At 43.9% G+C, this 13,699-nt stretch overlaps 2 protein-coding genes across 6 annotated transcripts; one reads left to right on the top strand and one right to left on the bottom strand.

Moving 5' to 3' along the window:
- The first annotated feature begins 34 nt into the window (after positions 1 to 34).
- Positions 35 to 7,067, top strand: LOC137130386 (uncharacterized). Of its 5 annotated transcripts, XR_010914845.1 has the most exons (5): positions 35 to 190; positions 264 to 408; positions 799 to 907; positions 4,786 to 4,898; positions 5,022 to 5,211. XR_010914845.1 is itself a non-coding variant. In XM_067510477.1 (4 exons), the coding sequence occupies exons 1-4, from the start codon at positions 118 to 120 to the stop codon at positions 7,050 to 7,052; spliced, it is 492 nt and encodes a 163-aa protein (XP_067366578.1). In that variant the 5' UTR covers positions 35 to 117; the 3' UTR covers positions 7,053 to 7,067. The 5 variants fall into 5 exon arrangements, 4 of the variants coding, with proteins under 4 accessions (XP_067366578.1, XP_067366581.1, XP_067366580.1 ...); XM_067510477.1 differs by lacking the exons at positions 4,786 to 4,898; positions 5,022 to 5,211 and adding an exon at positions 6,888 to 7,067; XM_067510480.1 differs by having other exon boundaries at positions 4,786 to 5,211.
- Positions 5,338 to 13,636, bottom strand: tmem116 (transmembrane protein 116). The gene is made up of 11 exons (XM_067510474.1): positions 12,906 to 13,636; positions 11,730 to 11,776; positions 11,414 to 11,477; positions 11,045 to 11,176; positions 9,146 to 9,250; positions 8,224 to 8,273; positions 8,060 to 8,143; positions 7,813 to 7,948; positions 7,583 to 7,727; positions 7,114 to 7,193; positions 5,338 to 6,643 (listed from the first exon to the last, which is right to left on the bottom strand). The coding sequence occupies exons 1-11, from the start codon at positions 12,984 to 12,986 to the stop codon at positions 6,476 to 6,478; spliced, it is 1,092 nt and encodes a 363-aa protein (XP_067366575.1). The 5' UTR covers positions 12,987 to 13,636; the 3' UTR covers positions 5,338 to 6,475.
- Between the last annotated feature and the right edge of the window lie 63 nt (positions 13,637 to 13,699).

Genomic DNA, 13,699 nt, shown 5'->3' with positions numbered 1-13,699 from the left:
AGGTTTGGGATTACTGAGTCCAAACAGGGAGGGGGAAGGACAGGACTCTATAAAATCACCTGAACCTGGAAGAATCAGACAATTCTCCGTCTGAACCCATTCAGATAATAATCCACCATGTTGTCCTTCAGAGTTCTGCTCTCTGTTCTGGTTCTGGCTGTGGCTGTCACTGCAGAGTTCTCCATTGGTGGTAAGTCTTTGAGCTCTTCCGTCTGTGCAGAGGGTCACTGTAAACAAACCGGACTCATCCGTTGTTCATCCAGGCAGGTCCGTCAACCACAATTATGACCTGTCAGGGCCAGAGCTGACAAGACTCTACAACTCTCCGGTGCACCAGGCTGAGAGGATGAAGAGACCAATGGGAGACTCTTCCTCTTGGTTTGGACCATTCAGCCACTCTGGAGTCCGGTGAGTCCACATGCTGAGCTGCTTTGGACCATTTTTAAGTCATCAATGAAGCCCAGGTTCAGTCGTGAATGTTAATGAGGATGAGGAACAGGTGTAATTAGAGAGACAGCTCCTCATTGCTGTCTTTAGTCAGTTTCAGCAGATCAGCTGCAAAAAAAAAAAAAAAAAAGCTGCAGTCAAAGAAAAGGCTCTGAAGACCCTCAGTCCAGACTGTGGACAGAACCAGACAGCTTGACAACAATGTGCATGTCCCAGCGCAGAAAAATCCTTTAGTGCAGCTTTAAATGGGGTTTTTTTGAGACAGAAGCTCCTGGTCGTTGTAACGTTTCAGCCACTTTATGCTGTTTCATGTAGGTTTTGAACATCCTCAAACTACTTTGTGTTTCTCAGAGTGACGCTGGCTGATGGGACTCAGTGGCTCGTCCACAAAGGAGACGGATACGGGAAGTCCTCTCAGACGGTGGTGACAGATGCCCAACACATGAGCTCAGCCTGGGAGGTGAGTAACTAAGTGCTTCGCTCAGGTGAAAACACAGTCCTGTATTTGTAGTAGAAGAGCTGACACAGTGGTGAAGGGGAGCAGCTCTGCAGAGCAGCTTTCTGTGCAACACTCACACCAGAAAAGATGCAAATTGATTTAAAAAAAGAATCATTTTCCACTTCAACTGGACAAGAAGCACAGATTAGGGCGAAGACGGAAGTGAGGAGACGGTGAGAGGGACGGGACTAACAAACACGTTCATTGATGACAAAACACGACAGAACATAAAACACTGGGTTACAAACAAGGACGTCACACGTCTAAACCCTCCAACTAAAACACTACACACCAGCCTAAACTACAGAAAACCAGACTAACAGTAGGAAGAGAGCAGGTGTAAATGGACAGAAGCACACAAACAAAATAAGACACAGCTGTGGAACAAGCTACTAAACCAGAATGAACACGGGAAAAGACTAAGGAAACACACTGAACCTCAGACCAAAAGTTGCTTGGGTCTAGAGTCCAATTCTCGGGAGCCAGGATTAGTCAGGTCAGGTAAAGCCAGAGTTCAGTGTGTTGGCAAGGGACAGGTGAGGATCTGACAGGGAACTCTGGGGACGTCTGGACCTGAATAGTGAGAGGAACAGGTGCAAACAATGAGGGATAACAAAAGGTAAAGTTAAAGACCAGGACTAGAAACAGGAAGTGGGGAAAAGGGGCTACAAAATAAAAGTCCAAAGGCAGGAAGTGTAACTGAGGGCCAGATCGGGACACCCTCTTTGTTAAGGGATTCATTTCTGTGGCTCTTTACTTCTGTGCGTCCCCAACTTATGTCTCAGTGGACATTTTCTCAGTGGTTGTATCAGTGTTTTATTGTTGAAATGATGAATCTGTGTGATGGTCCAACATCATCAGCTTCAATCACCATTTGTCTCTATAATCGTTAATTAGTTACATAAAGCAGCACTGGTCCACAGAAAGGGACAGGGAGACCAAAGTAATCAGGTACTTTTACTTTTGTTACTTTCAGTACAATATAAATTATGCACTTACTGAAGTAGAAGTTTCATTTGGTAATTTATTACATTATTTATTTGTGTATTTGCACTTTTACTTGAGTACAGTTGAGTACAGTACTTCATCCATATCTGAGCAGTTGTTCATGAACCACAGGGTCAGTGGTTTGAGTCCTGGTCTGTGGGTCACATTGTCTGACGCACCTGCTCACTTACTTCCTGTTCTCTTAATGTGTATCGTGGTCTTTAAGTTACTACTTGACTCACCTGTCTGTGTGTTCGCCCCCCTCCCCCTTCTCTGGCTGTACAGTATTTGTACTGTCTGTGTCCCTTCACTCATTTGTCTCGCGATGTCCCTGCTGTGACTTTCAGGTTATGAACTTTATTTTTCCCCTGATGTTTCTCCTGTTGTCTGTTCTTTCTGCCTCCCATCACCAGCCAATGCTCCACCTCTGGGCCCAACGTCCAAACGTCCCCTTTCTGACAGTTTTGTAGCTGGTTAGACTCTTTAAGGGAAACACTGTGATCTGACTTCTGAAGGACAGAAAGCAGCAGTCTTCTTTGACCCACACCTGCTCCTTGTACACACTCTCAGAGAATGTGTGACATTATTGTAGCTTTAAGGCTAAAACAGCTCATCACTGGGGCTGTTCCCCTTCACATCGGGTACTTTTTGTACCTTTGTGGTGATATATCTGTACTTTTTTTCCACTTGAGTAGTAGTAGTAGTTGCATACTGACTAAATTGTAATAAAAAACTGTCTCCTGAAATTGTAGCTTAACTGAATAAATACTACATATATATGTACCATGTACTGCTTGGGTACATATATGTACACTTTTTGGCCCTCGCATTTGACTAACTGCCAGTTACTGCTCAGTTACTGAGAGCAGTGATACATCAGTGTAGAGTCTGTATGACCTGCTCCTGGTGCAGCAAACTTTAGTTTGTGAGAAGCCAAATCACAACTTGTCCTTTACTGAAACTTCCAAACATTTTTAGTTAAACTGAGCTGATGGACAGGTCCAGGAGTGAAACTGCACTTCGTCTCTCGTGCTCAACAACGGGTGGACGTGTCTCATTCATAAAGGAGACGAGTATGGAAGGTCTGAGACGGCAGTAACAGAAACACTGCTTGCACGTTCAGACAACCACAGACTGTGTCGGCCTGGTCTGCTGCTGGTCTCGTGATGGGACAAAAAGCTGAAGTGATGGTGAAGATCTGCTGAACAGGGGCTGTGATGAGCTCTTTCAAACACTGGAGGGATCCACTGTGTCAAATATCGATGGCAGCAATGTCCACTGAAGGGGAATTTTACAGCTGTTGTAACTCTATTGTTCCTGTGAACCTGGTTCCTAAAAGGCTCCTGGTTATAAGGTTTTGTTATTTTCTTAAGGCTGCACTCCTCATCCAGAGGAGGTGGGACTGAGCTCCCATTTGGTAACTGGTGCTGGTTTTTGACTGGTCCCAGCAAAGAGGTTGTTGGTCTGTAGTCAGTGTTGTGACGGACGTTAATGGACTTAAGCAAACATTTAAACGCTGCCTCCCTCTGTGAGCTGAACCTTTGTAGCTTTTCAGTAAGTGCATTATAATTAGAATTATTATTTGTAGTTCTGTTTTGTTTAACCAGGTGAGATAATTAAGAACAAATTGTCATTTCCAGTAACGAGCTGTCCAACAGGCAGCAGGACGGACAGATAGTCAAAAGTCAAATCAAACATTCATAATGAAAGTACAGTATGTGTGTTTCCTCCAGAGGACAGTTGGTCCATGACTGATTTCGGTCTGAACAGGACTTAGTCAGCACCTTTTCACCTGAAAGTCTGAAGATTCACATGTTTGTTAAGCCGCACACGTCAGATCATGTGGTTTGGGTTTCACACTTAAGAGCTTGTGCAGGACAAACTCCTGTCACTCCTGCTTTTTTTTGCACATTCACTCCTTTTTTTCCAGCTGAATGATGCGACTTAGAGGTCAATTTGTGTCTCTGACTGAGACGCAGTCGGTTGCAGATTAAAGTGGCCTGTGTTTAAGAGGACACCTGGACTCAGTCAGTCACATGCAGCAGAGCAGGAGGTAAAAACCCTCTCATCACCTCCTTCCTGATACTGATGTGTTTTCTCTCAGTTCTCCTGTTCCTGCTGAGCCCCCCTCCCCTTATTGCCCCCCCTCCTCCTCTTGTTGTCCGTGACATGCAGCTTCTTTCACCTCGAATCACAGACGTTTCTGATTATGTCACAGAACCTGATGCACATGATGCAAAGATTACACAACCCACAGTGACTGAGCTGAGCACTAGGATTTAAACCTGTGAGGGAGTTTTATATGTGAAAGATGAAGCAGGACGTTACTGACTTTATTCCAAACGCTAAGGTTCCAAAAGTAAAACTATTAGAGAAGTATCAGAAAGTAGAGGTACTGCAGTAGGAGTAAACCCAGGTTCAGTTTTTCTGTCTAATATTTGGAGACAAAAGTTCATATTTCGTTTCACTCATGTCAGTTTAGATTTTCAGCGACGGCTTCCTGTTGTGGTCGGACTGAGGAGGAAACTCATTGTCCTGCAGATTCTGGCTAAACACCCACAGCAGAGCCACATTGAGGAGGGGGCCTGAAGGGGGGCTGATCATCATATAATGTGTGAGGTCAGGCAGCGTCTCTGTGTGGTGGTCACGTGGTGAGTTTCTGCATGGTTGGTCAGTGAGGCTCAACAAGGGGGGGGGGAATCATCAGCCTTTATCCACTCCCCTGCTCTACCTCCATCTCTTCATCATGACGTTGGTTTGGTTGGTTTGGTTCCTTCTGTCTGTGTTTGATTAAACGTACTTTAATTAGTAAATCCTCTGCAAATTAAAGGCTTTTGTATTTGTTTCAACAGGGATGTCGTCCTTAGTCCCTCAAATCAGAGAAGAAAACAATGGAAAAAAGGAATGAGAGACAAGGTCTCTGTCTGCCAGGATGGACAGACACAGTAGATATTGTCAGTGGAAGGTATAACAGATGCTCTTTATAAAATGTTTTACCGTGAACCAACGTGATCACACAGAAGCAGAACTGAATTTGTCCTGAAATGATAAAGTGCCCACATTTCAGACTCTCCCACTCTTCCCTTAGTGTTTCTAGAAAAACCCTTATCCACAGTGACCATGAACAGAAGAGGTTTTGTCTGAAAGGAAACTGTTGTGTATGTCTCAGGACCCGTCCAGGTGAGACAGAATCCGATCCAGAGATTTTTAAATTACGTTTCAGAGTGAATCTCTGTTCGTGTGAATCAAATGCAATTAAAAAATGTTCTACAATCGTTTCCATGTGTGTCTGGGTTTAATAAGCATTAACAGAGCCTGAACAACGTCCTACTTAAATCAAAGGGGTGTTAATCACTAAAAAAGTTCGTAAAAACACCTAAATCTGCTCACCAGCCTCTTCATTTAATCGGGATTTACATGTGTGACTATAAAACAGCCATTAACCGTAGATTCATTCACTTTAACTTGTTCATAGCAACAGTCTTAATATCTCTGTTTCTTTTTCACATGGACTAAGTTAATGCTAAGTTAATGGTTAAGTTGATGTCACACCTTGATAACTGTTGTGGGAAGCAGCTGCCATCTTGTGAGGATCCCACTGCCTTTTCTGGTGGTGAGTTGTCTCCTCAGTAGGTCAGTGCTGACTTACCTTTGTTATTAGACTGATGTTCCACTGAGACAAAACTGTTGATGTAGTTTTTTTCAAATACTGTTACCGTAGTGAGTTGAGTTTTTTATTCTTTTTCATCTCCATCAAACTTGAAAGTCTAAACAAAACACATCCAGGTAATTCATTCTGACATCAGCATGGATCACAAGATGGTGCCAGCATTCCCTGTAGTAACCATGGTAACCCTGCTCTGTTACACACCCCAACGTGCGTCATGTGTGACACTTTGAAGGATGAAGAAGTGAACTTAACCTTTAAGACAGAGGCAGAACTGAGCTCTACAGTCAAATATCACACACCACACTTTTCACACCTAGGACTTATTTAATGCTCTTTTTATCTCCATAAACGTTTGAGGGACTTTCAAAGCAGAAATGCTACAAAAATGACTTCAGAGTTTCACTTTTCTGCCTCTGTGGAATTAGATTTGTGTTTAGAGGTGAAATGAGTTGACAGCTGAGTTTACTATGAGTCAAACCTGCTAAAACGATCACAGACTGGTGACATTTCTCACGCATCAACCTGAGACTCACTGATATTTTCCACTGTACGCAGACTGACCACCGGGGTCACGTGACCTGGAGGATGATGTTAAGACAAAAGCAGCTGTCAGGTTTGTCAGTGCACAGTAGATGCAGCCAAGTCTCTTTCAAATCCTGTTTTCTTCTTCGCTCGTCCTCTCGGTGTAAACTCCTTCTTCCCCTTTTCTCAGCTCAGTGGTTCAGGATCAGGGCTGGAAGTGTTTGTCCTTTGCAAACAAACGGCCACGGTGGTTTCCCTCTCGAGGAAAGTGAAAGTTCAGTCTTTCCTCTTGTGCTGCAGATGATAGAAAAACACCTAGTCTCAGTTTGTCTGTCCCCATGCTGTCTCGTTCAGCCGATGTTGGGGAGGGCCTGGTAGCTTCTCTTCTGTGATCGCAGCAGAGGCGTCTGAGTGTCCACGTCTCGAGATAAAACCGTCCTCCCAGCTCGGCGGAGGTGTGCGTGAGTCCACCCGTAGACCAGACAGTTGAGGAAGCCCTGAGAGGCCGAGGTGAAGGCCTGAGGAGGGACAGACACGGAGACAGATTATCACTTTATTGACCTCTCCTCAGCCGTTACAGACCGTACAAAATAAGTCATTCTCACATTTATCTCTACACCTGACGCAATGCTGTCAACCAGTTTAATGCCGTCAAACTAAAATCCACAGAAACAGGTCAATTGCAAACAAGCCCCATAAAAGCTGTGTTCTTATTGTATGAAACCACATAGTGACCCCGTCCCCTTTATGTTCTGCTTTTAGGGGCCAACATTGGAGGGATTTCTGAACAGGTATTCCAGGCTCAGACTCAGGGAACCAAGGGTTAGAGGCCCCTGGACCAGAGCCTGTTTTGGAAGTGACTGGTTTTTACTCTCATTCGAAATGCAACTAATGACAACAAATAGAAAACAGATACTTTTAACTTGAAATGTCATTCTTAAAAACATCACTCGACGAGATTAAAAAAAGAGTCCTGCATCGCACTGACCTGTGATATGTAGAGAACAACCCCGGCCAGTCCCTGACAAGCTGAGGGCCTCACCACCCGCAGAAAAGCCAGACCCACCGCTGAGGAAACAACACAGGAACCAGTGTGAGGGACACGGCCTATGGCAACAGTGGAGTTTCTCAAGGTTCTGTGTTTGGCCCACTTTTATTCTCTTTATTTAAATGCTGATGCAAATGAAACTTGTTATCATGGTAACACATGTGCCACAGTGTCATAATAAGTTTGAATTGAAAGCACAAAGTCTAGAGTTAAGATTTCGCTCTGGGCTTAATTTATATCTCATTGAGCCAACTTTTAAAACTTTTGACCTCAGATGTTTGCTGTGCTCTAATCGTGCACACAGATTCATGTTTTCTGTTTGCGACACACAGGAGGTTTATGTTATGAGAAGAAAGAATGTGTGTGCATTCAAAAATAATCAGATATCATTTAAAAAAACCAAACAAACCTGGGCCCCAGCACAGGACGAAGACCAGTGGGTACAGGAGCATGCGTCGGTCCATCACACGGAAGGATGCTCGCTGCTGGTGGCCAAGGTAACCGTTTGAGGTCACAGCCCGCCTGTAAATATGACGCGCTTTAAGCACGAGCACCTGGAGCAGGACAGGACATGAACGTAAAGTGAGAACAAAACCAGCAGGTGCAGTTGATGTCTCGTGTCTCGACGCGTAAACTCACTGTGACGCTGAAAAGCGTGAAGCTGAAGGCGGCGAGGAAAATGGCGATGGCATAGGTGTGCAGCAGGCTGCATACTCTGATGGTGTACTGGTGCTCCGAGGTCAGGTACAGCGCCCCAGTGTGCATCAGCAGACACCTGGTCGGGTACGATGGACAGCGAGGGTCAAATTAAACAAAGGATTAAAAAATGGAAACAGTGAGCTTTGAAACTTTATGCCACGAGTGAGCGCAGAGGTGTGAGACCCACCTGTACGACTGGCTGAAGTTGGCTTGACACTGGCTGATGTTTCCTTGGATGAAAACAGGCGTCATCAGCAGCACAGGAATCACTCTGCAAACACAGGTTCAAGTGTTGGAGGCGAGTGTGGAGGCTGCTGCTGTGCTCGGTGTCACTCAACAGTTTGTACTCACCCTGAAACCAGCGCGCTGACTTTTCCAGCTGTGCTCACTCTGTTGGAGAACTGGGCACAAAAGGCAGAGACGATTTTCAATCATCTGTTCTTTAAAGTGTCTCCTTACTTTTCTCAATTGCAAATGCAAACAGATCAATAACAAAACATTTTATTCAGCAAAAACACCTTTTGTTTCAGACCAACGTCCAGTTAAGAATCACTTTAAACTCTCACAGCTTTTAGTGAATGTTGGACAAACATTAGAACATGTTGGAATCTTAAAACCACCATGTGTCTCTAAGCTTAAGCAAACACACACACACACACACACACACACACACACACACACACACACACACACCTCATGCTGTTTTGTTCCCTCACATTTACAGTGTAGCTGAGTCTTTGCAGAACAGTCGGCTCTTTTTAACTCATTTTTGTGGCTGTGACTGTTCCTCCCGTTCACACTGGACTTCAGATTCCTTCTCAACTCACTTCTGATGTGAGCGATGTTTATCTAAATTTAAGAGTCAGACTCGTCTTTGACAGTTACAAACTTTTAAGAAGCGTAGTGCCCGGTTTCTTCCATGTCCTGGGAAGAACATAGAAGAAAGTTGGCACTAAACAGACTTTGGATGACACCAACTCGACTCCCACACTAACTTTAGGTCAAAGCTGTGTAAAGCAGGAAGTGTGGATTTGTTCCTCATTGAAAGGAGTCACTTAATGTGAAGCATGAACGAGAGCAACAATGAATGTTTTCGACGTTACACTTGAAAATGTTGAACTGCTCCTTTAAAGCTGCTTTTTAGCCTGTGGCTGATAATGACAGCAGAGGTTCTCAACATAGTTTGGTTCCTCAGTATCTACCTACTCCTTCGTGCACTGTATTAATAAGTGTGGTGTGGGGCAGGCACTGATGTGTGGTGGTCTGTGTGCACCTGGACTGGGTACCCATCGAGGCAGCTGTAGAACTTGTCCCTGATTCCTGTGTACAGGTCCCACACGTAGTTGAGAGTGTAGAAGAATGAGGCCATGTAGAGAATCTGCCACAACAAGAACACAGTTAGTATGTGGATACAATCATCGGTTTTTAAACCAGACCCTGGTCTCTCATTCCCGTTCCTGGACAGATAACAACCAATGTGGGTCAATGTTTTTCTGCTTTACATCTGTGCTGTGTCCTGGTTGTGCTGCTCTATTTCCTCCCAGAATGACCCAGTTTGGCACCAGTTCTGGACCAGCTCGTCTGGGACAAAGTGCCCAGACACAGCAGGAACCTGCAGATTATCTGATGGCTCTAAAGGACCATTGTGCTCTAGTCGCTGCTTTAGCCAATAAAATAAAACTCACGATGACAGTCAGAAATGTCATAGATGACAAATAATTTATGTCCTCTGTCGTGGACATTTGTTTTTTTCCCTACTAAGTCCTGAGGTGCTCAATCGAGGACATCCTGGCCTTTCCAACGACCTCTCATGTTTGGGTGGAATGAGGGAAACTTTGTTTTCATGCAGTAAAAGGCACTTTTCTCCCTCTGTTCTCACGAGGTTAAAACAACAGGAAGTGAAACTGGGGCAAAACTGGGAATCCAGAAAATAGTCCTGGAAGTTTCTTACAAGTTTAAAAGCAGATTCTTGTTTAACTTTTTTCAAATGTATAATGTGTTGTTGTTCTTTGCAATCTGAAAATTTCTCTGCAGCTCTGTCAAACATCACTTCCTAAATGTTCTTTTCCCTGAGCCGAACTCAAAGTGAGCAACAGAGCGACCGGGTTTGACCGACACCCCTGTGGTCCAATCCCGAGCCGGCGGGAGGCAGTGGGTGTGAGCTGTGATGATGGTGATGAAAGCTCAGCCTCTGACTGAATCTCATTTTGACTCTGAGTGAAACAGATGATGATGACTGTGCAGAAGTACCTTACTGCTCATTTACAGTAACTTTGTGAATCCAGGTGGTTTTTTGGGTTTGACACTTTGGAGGAAAACACCGAAGTTTTGCTGGAGGAAGTTGAGCCTTTCCAGGTAAAGTGACACTCAGTAGCTGCTTTGTATGAAGGTTCCTTATCGTGGTTTGGTTTGTGCAGAAGGAAAATCCCATAAAGTCGTCATGTCACATCAGTGAAGTAGCCTGAAAATGTCCCTGGAGACTGAACACGAACAGTGAACGAGTGCGACGAGCTGAACGCTGTCAGAGCCGGAGGTAAGTCCTGAAGAAGCTTCGACATCAGAGAGACAATTAACAAAGACGTGGAGCTGCAGAAAGCCTGGTAGAAAAACCAAATGATCTGCAGTTCACAGAAAAACAAAAAGACAAAGAGGAACCGAGAAAGCAGCACTTCACACCAATTTCTGATTAAATGTCTACACTTCACCAGAGAATCACTTACAGAGGAAGGTTTTTCCCAAAGTTCACTAACCAAAGCTACACAGTCAGTAGAAGTATCACTCTAGATTCTTCCAGTACTATGTACATGCTGTACAAATGTAGGATACTGCAAGTGCGACATCACTGCAAACCTCAACACATCTGTAGCAGTAAACGCCTTCGTAACCAAGTTACTAAAGCTGAGAAATAAATGCAGTGCAGCAAGAATTACATTACTTTAGTAAATAGTTACTGTCTGATCTGAAGGTGGAAATACACTTTGGTTGTTAGGACATCGAGATCTTTATCTTTCAGTGGACTGAAAACTTCCACATCATCCACACGGTTCTCAGGAACCCTGTGTTTGAATGAGCCGCCGCAGGTTAGTTTTTGGGCCCCTTTACAATAAAAAGTGAGGAGGAGGTTTTTCAGGGGCTTTCACGTGTAAACCTGCTGTTATGTGTAACAGCTGACCTGTTCCAAGGTGTGCAGGTGGTAGCAGTAGACGTTGAGGCTGTCGCAGTGTTTCGAGAACAGGATGCCTCCGATCAACCAGCAGAGAGCGAGCAGCAGGTCGGACAAGCTGAGCAGGAACAGAGGCTGCAGCTGCGAACGCACAAACAAACTGTCACTGCCAAGGTCAGTGTGGATGATTTCTCACAGTCACTAGTCAGAAATGAGGATTTTTGAGTCGTTCCTTCCTTGAATCTGAACATGAATTCAGCTATGACACACGTGAACATTTTAGATTTGTTCAAATGACTTTGGTTGTATAAGTAACTCAGAGAAATCACTAGTTTAATTCGGAGCATTAGCACTTCAACTTGAATTTAAGTCGCTGACCTCCGGCGTCCGGCAGAGTCTCTGCAGCATCACACAGGCAATGATGGAGCCTGAACCCAGAATACTGCAGACACAAGCACAGACAGGTGTTAAACGAGGCAACGGCTTGTTGTTATCAGTGACTAAACTGTGCACTGAGTAAAAAACAGGCTCAAATCAGTTTTGTCCTTCTATTGTCTGAGATCTGTGACCTCTGACCTTTGGGCCTCAGAGAGCTGCTGACCCGGACACAAAGCTCAGTGCACTGAGCAAAATACATGAGTGAGATTGGAAGGAAAAGTGAGGGTGTTAGCAGGGAGCAGTTTAAAGCTGAGACCTGAGCAGAGCCATGACCAGCTGGATCCACTTGACTGCTTCATACACCTGCAGACAGGACACAGTAGTTTTAACACGTCTCATCACAAACAGCGAAGTAAGCAGCACTGAAGTCCCCCCGTTTAAAATTAGAAACCACAGCTCTGTGAGGACACATCTGCAGCACGAGCTGCACTACTCAAGTACTAACACGACTAGAGTTTTTCCATTTCTACTTTTACTTTGTTACATCTCAGAGACATAATACTTTGGTACATATTGTACTGAAGTAGTTCGTTTTCAGATCCTGAGGTAAAAGTCCGTTCCTGGACACAGACAGGTCAAAGACCCCCAGCTCTCCTGTCCAGTGTTTCTTTTCGTCCCTCCGTGTCTCTCACTTCTTGTTTGAACATCACAGAGCTCAGTATAGAAGGAAACTCCCAAAGTGCCGCACACTAACCTGAGTGAGCAACATGGCGAAATCACTTCTAGCTTTTCTTTTCTTTTCTAATATAGAAAATGCTCCTGAGCACAAATCCTCAGCTTTCTTTTGGAAAAGCTCGATCTCCCTTCGTTACAGAGAGCAGCAGAGCTTAGCTCAGTTTACCAAACTATGACTTTTCACTTCCTCAATTTGCACTTGAGATGCTTTAATTTCTTGTCGCTGTACCAACAGGATTGGAAAGTGCAGTAAACGTTAAGTCATTTTATCCATCATTACTTAAGCTGCATTCATTTGACAACACTGAGTAATGTATCCATCAGTACTGCAACTGTCGTTTCCTCACATCCATGTATTTAACGACTTTTTCTAGGCCTAATTGTCTAAACATAAACTGTTTTATTTCTGAATTTTCTTAGTTTGCTGCAAAATTTGCATTTTTAAACAACAGTTTAAAGGTTTACTGATGTCACTGCACCAGTAGTAGTAACAGCAATAAGAACCATAATAATAATAAAACAATTCTGCATCATGGCAAAATGTGAATGTTACTTGATACTTTAAGATGAGTTACTTTGTGTGACCTGCAGAGCTGGTGGTTACTTCCATGTTATAAAAGTGTTCCTCCTTTACATTTTGAACTAAACTTGCACATTTATGTTCAGAAACCACCAAATTTGATCATTTATATTCGCACTTTGCTTGAATATTGACTTTGTGTAGCGAGTACTGTCAGAGTACTGCAGTGGGTCTCACCTCGGTCCAGTTCTGAGCTCCCGTGGTGTTTTTCTCGCTGCTGTTGGTGAAAATCTCCTGCAGGCTCTGAGTGGCCGACATGCTGACAACTCAACGATGAGAAGCTAAATCCTCAGCAGCTTCGATTCTGCAGCTTTATCCCCACCGGCTCCTCCTACTGCAACCTGGTGACGCCCCCTGTGAGAACTGAACCAGGAGCTGGACCAGATTTACACCAGAGTCAGACACAGGTCACGACATCACTTTCCCCTTTGATGCCACCTTCAGGGCAAGTGTGATATTTAAGGTTTTTTATCAACAAGATACAGAAGTACAAGTACACAAGCTCAATACCCAAGTAGAAGATATAAACAAAATATTGCCTAAAAAGTACTACAAGACTGAAAAATATTATTTTAAATTCTTTATTAAGTACATTTTAAGTAGCAGCCCTGCAGTAAAAAGTAATTACTGATAAAAACTAAGTATTAAAGTATTTATTCAACCTGATGCTGCTGGTAACATGGATGTACAGTACAGTGCTAAAATCTCAGTTCTTTTTAAGTTTTTTCTTAGTAGAAATAAAGAAGCAGACTTCAGGGGAAACACAGCACAGAAATGAAGCTTTTGAAAAGGAGAAGTTTGCATTTGTGAAACGTTTGTAGCGATGAGTAACAGCTCAGGTCAAAGGTCAGTGCTGCTACAGAGGAACAGACGCTGCAGCAGATGAAGGTGGATCAAGTTTTATCACCTTATCTACTGACAGATACAGAAAGCTGCTTAAAGCGTCACATTGTAACTTCTGCTGCGCTGAT

Source organism: Channa argus, chromosome 7, assembly GCF_033026475.1.
Source record: "Channa argus isolate prfri chromosome 7, Channa argus male v1.0, whole genome shotgun sequence".
In the NCBI taxonomy this organism is placed as follows: domain Eukaryota; kingdom Metazoa; phylum Chordata; class Actinopteri; order Anabantiformes; family Channidae; genus Channa; species Channa argus.
This window is presented reverse-complemented; position numbering and strand designations above follow the sequence as displayed.